The sequence below is a fragment of the Anneissia japonica genome, unplaced genomic scaffold (genome assembly GCF_011630105.1).
Source record: "Anneissia japonica isolate Jap-2015-1 unplaced genomic scaffold, ASM1163010v1 scaffold3434_len466720_cov178, whole genome shotgun sequence".
NCBI classification, from domain to species: Eukaryota; Metazoa; Echinodermata; class Crinoidea; order Comatulida; family Comatulidae; genus Anneissia; species Anneissia japonica.
Window position 1 is genome coordinate 328,452 of NW_022718341.1, and position 9,879 is coordinate 338,330.

Genomic DNA, 9,879 nt, shown 5'->3' on the forward strand with positions numbered 1-9,879 from the left:
AGAGGTGTATAAACGAGTCATGATATGGACTATAAAATAAAATATTAGTTTATTTCAAAAGAAATTTTCGACCAGTCTTCTCTTCAGCTTACAAAACTAAATGACAAAATGTGCCACATTACAACTCGGTTGGGTGACCTCGTTGTATTTAGTCCTTAATAAACGTATGTTGTGAGATATTTTATTGCGCTCGAGTATGGTACTACCAGAGAACAGTTAAATTACAGAATAAAAACTGTTCACTGGTACTACGAGGTCAAGGTCATATTCAAGTTTTACAAATCCTTGCGATTATACTTTTTAAAACTCGGTGGCTTACTGAGTTGTATTTATTGTAGACTGGGTTCCAGTCCCTAATCTTTGTCTTAATCAGTTAAAATGCTTAAGAATAAATCTATTTTAGCACCAATGGTGTTCCATATTACTTATTTGCATGGCGTTCCATAGTATACTTTTTCTGGGATTAATTCACTCAACATAACTGACGCTGGTGGCGCTTTCCGAAATGTGCTAGTACTACGAAAAATCAATAATTTAGAGACTTGTGGCAAGTCTATATTTATTGCCAAATAAATGTATATAGTGAGATTTTTTTTTTATTGCGCTCGTGTATGAGATCACGAGGTCAAGGTCATATACACATTTTACAAACTCTTGTGATTATAATTTTAAAACTCTGTGGCTTACTGTGTTGTATTTAATCGCAAATAAACGTATATTGTGAGCTTTTTTTTATTGCACTTGTGTATGGTACTACGAGGTCAAGGTCATATACAAGTTTTACAAATACCTGTGATTATAATTTTAAAACTCGGTTGTATTTGTAAAACTTGCATATGACCTTGACCCCGTAGTAATACACGAGCGCAATAAAAATAGTCTCACAACATACGTTTATAACAGTAAGCCGTCGAGTTTTAAAATTCTAATTCTAATTAAAAGTAGGCCTACATTTTGTTTATGACCTTGACCTTGTAGTATGATGCTCATGCACAAGAAAAGAAAATCTCACATTTGTTGATTTGGGATTACGTACGACGTAACGCAATAAGTCACCGAGTAATGTTGGAAAATTATAATACAAATTATTAGTAAAACTTGTGTATGACCAGGGAACAGTGAAATTACACTGTTCCCTGGTATGATCTTGTAGTATTAGTCATCCATAATGTGCAACATTCTACAATATGCTTTTATATCCATTGAAAGTTATAACATAGTTGAATGACGATACAGTACATCAAGATATTGGATTTGCCATCAGCGATATTTGGTTGTACATGTAAAAGGACTTAAACTAGAGCAACACTTTTCCCGCCACACTGCAAATTATGCCATTGTATTTGGCTTTCATCATCACCTAGCCAGAACAATGCCTCTGTATTGGCTTTCCAGCCTCACCCAACCTTTTGTATTAGCCTTAGCCTTTTCACACGTATTCTCAGATATTTTTTTAGTTTTCAACCAATCACCAGCAAGTCTCACCAACCAAAAATACAAGTATATCATGTTTTGGGATTTCTGCAGATATTATTCTTCTGAAGACGATTGGAGCAACTCAATTTGAACGTCGAGATATTCTCAACCATCAACAGTTATTTTCAAAACTATCTACGTGTTGTCCCGCAAGCATTAATACATAGGCCTAATGATAATAATAGTAATAATAATAATAATAATAATAATAATAATAATGATAATAATAATAATAATAATAATAATAATAATAATAATAATAATAATAATAATAATTTTACAACAATACAAATAGCAATTACAATAGTAATATTAGTAACAATAATAATAAAAATAAGGAATTATAAAAATATTAATATCTTTAATTGAATTGCTGACATCACTTCTAAAATCAGAAGTATATAAATTTAATTACATTTCGAGATAGTGCGAGTGTGAGAGAAGTAGGGAGAGCTAAAATATTCTACTCACGATTTTCACATGAATCTCCAGTGAAACATGATCTGCACATGCATGATGCATTACAGCTATTACAAAGCGGACGAAGAACACACGTTCCCCCATTTTGGCAGTTTAACATTTGACAAGGATCAACACCTGCTTAGATATAAAAATAATCCTTGAAAATATTTGACAACTCTGCACATTATTACACGTCATCATCTTAGAGGTAACTGAATAAATTACAGTGTATGAGTGCTTAATGCAAACAAACAAACAATTATGGCTTTTCTTGGAAGCGGAAAAACAATAGGCCCTATCTGATTGTTTCAATAAATAGACCCTATCTTTTATATTTATATATTAACGTGTTTGACAGCTGTCACAAAGAAAACATGATATACTTTACAGTACTTTAAAATAAATAACGGTAGGCCACATGTTCAGTCAAATGATATTGGTCAAGTTAAGGGTGAAAAAAAATAACCTACCGTTTATTAGAGGGTCTGTTACTGTTGTTCCTAATATGTTTTCATTCTTTATTTTATAATTATATGAAATTATATGTGAAATCACTGGTGAAAATTAAGTAAAGCTTCGCGCCCAGTAAACCCTTTAGTGTAAAAGTAGGCCTACGAAAAGAAGTTAAACGATGTGCATGGTCTTAAATCGTGTTGGTCCGCTGTAGTTTATTTTTTTACCTTGTTTTGTTTTGGTTGTGTGTGCTTAACGCCGCAACAAAGTACATGCATTCAATTCCGAAAATGCTGACCCCTTTATTTAATGTACATTTATTGCATGACCAAATACCCCACACACGGAATATTTAAAACTAATAAACCAGTCTTGTGTTTCATTTTAGGCCTAACCACGGCCTGCGTAAATGATGCACGCTGTGTGTATCGCCTAGGCCTACAGCAGGAAAATCATTATCTGGTGGTTGGATAAAACACTTCCTCAAAATCGTAACAAATCATTCTGTCACTGCAAAAGACTTGTAATGGGAGAAGCATATTTAATAATAAATAATATATTAATTCATATAGCGAATTTTCAGGGTTCTGTTCAAAGCGCTTTCATAAAAATTGATAAAATACAATATAAAACAGCTAGGCAGCATTAATCAAATTACAAAAATATTATATAGAAAAAACTACAAAAATAGACTTATAATTAATTACATTGTAAAAATAATTAAAATTGGAAAATTCAGTAAAAAATAAATATTATTAATTACCTAACAAACTAATATACAATTCTAAATTATTACAATAAAATACAGATAAATTAAGAGTTTTAAATTAAAATCTACAATATTGAAAGACAATCAATTAAAAGGAAAGATAAATAAAATATAATTACAATATTAAAATCATTGAGATTTATTACACGTTGTGGTGACCTAATTAAATTACAATTATTTACAATTACATAAAATTTAAATATTTAAATTCAATAACAATTATTATTCGAATACCAATAAAAATATCTCAAAATGTACAAAAATTCAATTCAGGAAATAAATACAAAATTACAACTATTACAAGTTTCACAGGTCAATTTACTACTGCAAACATCACCAATATAATTATGTCGGCAATAAATTGTTAATGGTTGTCCATAAAAATCAAAGATTTGGTGGCAGATGTCAAAAAATTGATTTCTCTCAAATTTTTACCATGAATAGATACTTAAATAAAAAGCATATATATGACATTTTTTAAATTTTTTTAGCCTTTGTTGTCATGGCAACGACCCATTATCTAAATTTTATCGTTTTTGTCAATTTTGGACATTTTCAAAAGTGAAAAAACACTGACTTTCAGACCTTATTTAACAAAAAGAACAAGCACTATATATATTTTTGTGATCATCCATGTAAATAACCAGGTATTAACTTTCATTTATTGCAAAAAAAAATTCTGTTTGGAAGATACCATTATTTACAAAAGGGGGTTTTTCTCAAATAAATATATATATTTTAAAAGTATGCCTCAGAAACCTATCTGTAGCTTCCAAAGTGGTGCACACATATCCACCATCTTCCATATTTTGATAGTCAATAGTTGTCCAAACAATAATCAAGAATAAAAGTTGTGGGTAATTTAAACACGGGGATGCGGTATTGCCAGAAAAAAACGTTTTCTTTTTAAATAAAAATATATCATTTTTTACTAAATGGATAACACTATACATCAACATAAATTTATTTTAAAACAATGTTACTATAGTTACATAAATAGTCTAACAACATGTTAAGAAATGTGTTGCCAGGCTCATTTCAAGTAATTAAAAACTTAATTTTGTACTGTATTGCCAGAAAACAGAATTGTTTTTATTGAAAATCAACATAAATATTTAAACAGTTAACGCTATAAAATATAATATAATTCATTAACCATAACAAATATAGTTACCTGACTAGATTAACAACATGCTAAGGAATGTGTTGTAAGGTTACTGTATTTCCAGAAAAAGCAGCATGTTTTCGTTAAAAAAAATGTTGTAAATATACATATTTTTACTGTACGGAAAACGCTATAATATAAAATATAGGCCCTAATTCATGTCACCATAATATTACTATTACATGACTATTATAACAACATGTGTTGCCAGTTTATTTTAAGTATGTTAAACTTACTGCATTGCATGTAAAGCAAACAACCTAATTTAACTTTCTGAAAAAAAAAAAAAAAAAAAAAAAATTCAAAGACCACTCTGACAAAAGCAATCCATGATAAATTCGCTTTCAACGACGAGTTATGGTTTTCAACTTAGGAAGACTCAATTTAATTGTAGAATTCACCACGAAAACTTAATTTTGCCATATACAATTGGATGTTAAAGATGTGTCTTGTCACTTCTCTAATAGCTTTACATCTTTTGCTCAGATATTCTGATGGTTGAGATAACTCACTGTCGTTCCTAGCTATTCTCCTGTTTTTCTCAACCCCTGACACTGACTATCTGAAATTTCTTTTGAATGTATTCTTTTTATTGTTTCTGAAAATCTTTTCTTGTTTTCTTTGAATGTGCAGGTGCGTATTTAATAAGTGTTGAATATATTTTCAGTAAACTTCTATCAGATTACTCTTAATATTCTTCATATCCACACCTATTTGCTTAATATGGTAATACATGGTACAACACAAGATTTAAATATTTCACTCCATGCACTTTTTGTCCAATTGTTCATTCTAATGATCACATTCTTAAATATCTATTTCGCGTTTAGGAATACAACAATCAGTCTTCTTACCATTGCAAATATATATTGATGAATATAAATGTAATGTTTCTTGTATCGCAGGTAATAGTCGACTGATGGCTTTTGGAGCAATTAAAAATTTAATTGAAAGATTAGACAATAGAAGATAAAAATGCTACCATGGGAATATGCAAGTGCCGGTTAAAAGCCTTTTAGCATAACCTAATTCTGCTTTGTCCAACAGTGTTTGATTCTCAGGTCTGTATTCAATTGTTTCTGTAACTATCTGATTTTCTAGTGTACAGAAGCTTATGTAAGACTTTATAAATCCATCTTTGGGACAGAAAAACAAATGATTATTAAACGTATCCTTCATTTCTAAGTGCACAGACTGGTAGATGTTGGCGAACAGGTTGATCAGACACCTTCGCAGTGATCATTTATTTAAAAATTCTATTGTATTTTGTTGGTTTATGCACACCAAAAGACGCTATGGTATCTTTGAAATTTGTTTACACTTTTTGAACCAGGTCAAATGTCATATGCCCTCCATACTCAAACTGCTTTCAGGGGCGGCAGCCCGGCCGCGCCACCCCCTCCTTTTTGGGAGGTAAAACAAAGAAAAAAATAAAGAAATAGAAAAAAAAAAATAGCCCAGACACCTCAAATGGTATTATTTTTTGGGCATCTAGAACACAAACATTTCGGATCCCCTAGTACAGTGTTGTCTCGATCAGCCCAACTTTCGCCCCCCCCCCCTTTTTGGACATCTCTGGTTCCGCCCCTGCCTGTAGTTGTAAATTCAAAATTATTAAGAAGGCTTATACCATCCCACTGCAGTTTTTAATATGTTGCAAAATTTGAGAAGGTAGAAACAACCTTTTTCTGTCTATCCGATTCTAAAGCATGTTTCATTATAAAACATATTCAATGACGGAACTTTTTTAACAACCAAGCCAAATCATTTGTGTTAATAGCGAGCGAGTACATAGATAAATAGAGACACTAATTAGCCATTATCAAATGGAAATGTCATTTATTAAGTGACGAAATTAACGACAAAACACGTATATCAATAATATTGGTTATGATTAGGCCAATATAACATATATTACATTCAGATATATATAAAATACTTCATTTAATTTTGTCCAAAGAACTTTAAAACTGACAAACACAAAATAACAGAATAATGAAATTATTAAAATCAGTCGGAAGTTAAAAAGATATTAAATATAAATAAAAATTGAAAGACAAGAATTGCAGGGTAAAACTAATTTTAAAATTAAGAAGTTAATTACAAAGGTAAAATGCGATATACGAAATATCTTATCAATACTGTATAGTAATATGCCAAACTTTGCATTTATAAATTAATTGATCCTTATCAAAATTTAATCACTTTTAAGTAATGCTCCGTTCCTCAACCCATGGGTCGCGACTCAAAACCAATGTTTGAGTCGCGAAGAAATGTTGATGGGTCAAAATATAATACTGTACTCTACATGATCTACTGCTTAGGCATAGTATTGAGCACTTGATCAGATAATACAAAATCACCGTTTGCTAATGTATATTAGGCCTATTTGCTACGCTAAACTATGAATTTGAATAAACAAAAAGCCAAACAAATGATGATATAAAAATAAGTTAACATATACAAAATAATATATTTTACATTACTGTATACTCCTTTATATTGCTGAGTTTTCTTGGTATAACATGTAAGTAATTACTGCGTCAAACTATTAATTTATGAAATGAATAGCTAAAAATGTTAATATAGCATAAATAATTACTTATACAGTAAACAAATAAAACAAATTGATGTTGTGATCGTATTGAACAAAGCTTTTCAGTGAAAAATCATGTCTATATGATTTAGAAGATAGTAAGGAAACAAAATTTGAATTTAAAATAGCTTTCCTTTAAATGAGAAAAACTGCATAAACATTAAGAAATATTAATTGACCAAAGAAACATAATAAATTAGTATAATTTATATATACTATGTGAAATTTTATATACTATTACATATAGGCCTAATCTACACACTATGTATGTATGAATAAATTTAATAATCTATGCATAATTATATTATTTATACATGTATCGGTACTTACTTACGATACCGTAGTCTCAATCGGGTTACTACACACTGTTTTTGTGATGCAAGCAATATGATTGTGTTAATAATAATAATGTAATATAAGTACCCACTGTATATAATAAAAATCAATCATTACACAGTAATATAATGCATAATAGAATCAAATTCACCTTGAATGCATTCGAAGTCAATTTCCAAGTACTTGTAGTTAAATGGACAGGGATCGTCAACAAGCAAATTCCTGTGCGAGGAGTGCATAGAACAATTGTATGTATTGTTTAAATGCTGAGATGTAACTTCCAGCACATTATCCCACTCACCACAATTAGTGTTAGTTGTGGACTTATGATAGCAATATACATTTACATCTTCGTGGCGACCATATGTTGCAGATACCACATGTATGAAACGACATCCAGTGCAATTTAGGGTTTCTTCTTCTCCCTCACATATTATCTCTATTGATAGGTAAATTAAAAAACAGAAAAGAAAATATTGTTATAGACCTATCCATTCAATCATTTCGTTCATTCATTCAACCATCCATTCATTTAGGCCTAATAAATCATTCATATAATTTTATTTACTCAATTTGTTTCGTTCAATTATTCATTCACCCATCCATCCATTAATTGCATTATCCATTTATTTATTGATTCGTTCGTTCGTTGTTTTTTTTTTTCATTTATATTTTTTTTAGATTCAATAATTCATGAATAAATTAATTGATTTAATTTTATGTTATTTTTAACTATTCATTCACACACAAACACAACACACACACGCCCATATGTTGTATATATGAGCGAATATTCTTTTATGAAATAGCATTTCTACGTTTTGCATGAGATTTATCACTGAGTCTCCCCTATTCATACTTGTAACTGTTGTGCATTTCAGCTGCCTTTTTTTTTTTTTTTGGCTCTTTAGTAGATTAACTTTATGCTTATACTGTGTACTTGATAATTTATTCCATTCACATATATTTATGCCACATGCTCGTCTTTTTCTATAATCTGTATGATGTTTATAGCCATATACTATGTAAGGCCTATAGGATCGATTTATTTAATTTTAACGGGGTTTTGCTCCGCCTCTAACTAGTCACCTTTATGCTTGCTTTGTTTATATGATGCCAATAGTTCTGTACATTTCATTAACGCTGAAGAAGTCCTGAGGACATGACGAAATATACTTTTTTTCAATTAAATAATATATATTTTATGTTCTGTCACATGTCAACCATATACGTTTTTCAATTAAATAATATATATTTTATGTTCTGTCACACGTCAACCTCTGTCATTTATTTTCGTACTTGACTCACATGTTATACCTATATCTGCATATTAAATAAATTTATCTTCATTTACTTATTATCAATTAATTATTTATCTACTAATCATTAGACCCAATACAAAGATTATATTACTGGAATGAAAAAACAAACTACACATGCTGCACCTTTAGATATTTTTTCTTGGTTTTGATCACTGCCTAGCTTCACCTTGGGTTCTGACTGATCATTTTCGGTGACGTATGCCACGTCTACAGCAACTGTTTCTTGTCCATCTTCTCGATTCTGATCATCAGATACTTTCACGGCAAAATCCTTTGAAGCAGAAGGCTTGTCGAAGTCGCAAACTATTTTTTTAAAAATACATAAGGTCAACACACAAATACATAAAGTCAACAAAAAATAAATAGTTTTCAGTTTTTGTTATCAATTTTGTTTGATAATCATCATTATCATTAATTCTATCATTTGATTTTAACTTAATATTATTTTTTAAAAATCAGGCATATTTGTATACATTACAATTAATAACAAAATCACAGAATTATTTTATCATTATTATCCTTTTAAATTATAAATATTATTGTACATTATCATCATCATCATCTATTATAATAGATTTCTTACCTATTGAGGTGTCGCTGATTGGTGTTTCTTGATTACCCACAAGGAGCTCTTGTTGAGTCTGTGCCAACGCCTTAAACAAGATGTCCTTAACCAAGGCGGATGCCATTTCTTCAAGACGTTCATCACTTGCAATTTCGTTTTCGATGGCCTCCATTTTGATATCATCTACTGGTTGGATGACTGTGGTGTTTGCTGATGAAGAGTCTTGTGGTGCCTCAACTGGAGTAATAATGGCTTCAGTGGCTTCATTGTGGATAGTATATTCTGGTAGGATTTATAATTATTTTATCATTATTATCATTTTAAATTATAAATATTATTGTACAGTATAATCATCATTATCTATTATAATGATAGATCTCTTACCCTTTGTGGTGTCGCTGATTGGTGTTTCTTGATCACCCACAAGGAGCTCTTGCTGAGTTTGTGCCAACGCCTTAGACAAGATGTCCTTAACAAAGGCGGATGCCATTTCTTCGAGAAGTTCATCACTTGGATTTCCAGCTTCGATGGCCTCCATTTTGATATCATCTAGTTGGATGACTGTGGTGTTGACTGATGAGGAGACTTTTGTGGCCTCGAATGGAGTGATAATGGCTTCAGTGGCTTCATTGTGGATAATATCTGGCAGGATAATAATAATTTTTTTTATCATTATTATCATTTTAAATTTTTCAATATTATTGTACGGTATCATCATCATCTAATATATATTTA

The 9,879-nt window shown here is 30.3% G+C and overlaps 1 protein-coding gene across 1 annotated transcript in view; it reads right to left on the bottom strand.

Annotated features, from left to right (window-relative positions):
- The window catches only part of LOC117110528 (versican core protein-like), a 26,169-nt gene that overhangs the window by 13,354 nt on the left and 2,936 nt on the right, over nucleotides 1-9,879 (bottom strand). The window contains exons 7-11 of the mRNA XM_033253275.1: nucleotides 9,529-9,786; nucleotides 9,163-9,426; nucleotides 8,703-8,882; nucleotides 7,409-7,696; nucleotides 1,948-2,073 (exon numbers count right to left, since the gene is read on the bottom strand). Of these exons, the coding sequence (XP_033109166.1) occupies nucleotides 1,948-2,073; nucleotides 7,409-7,696; nucleotides 8,703-8,882; nucleotides 9,163-9,426; nucleotides 9,529-9,786 (1,116 nt within the window). The remainder of the gene's footprint in view (nucleotides 1-1,947; nucleotides 2,074-7,408; nucleotides 7,697-8,702; nucleotides 8,883-9,162; nucleotides 9,427-9,528; nucleotides 9,787-9,879) is intronic.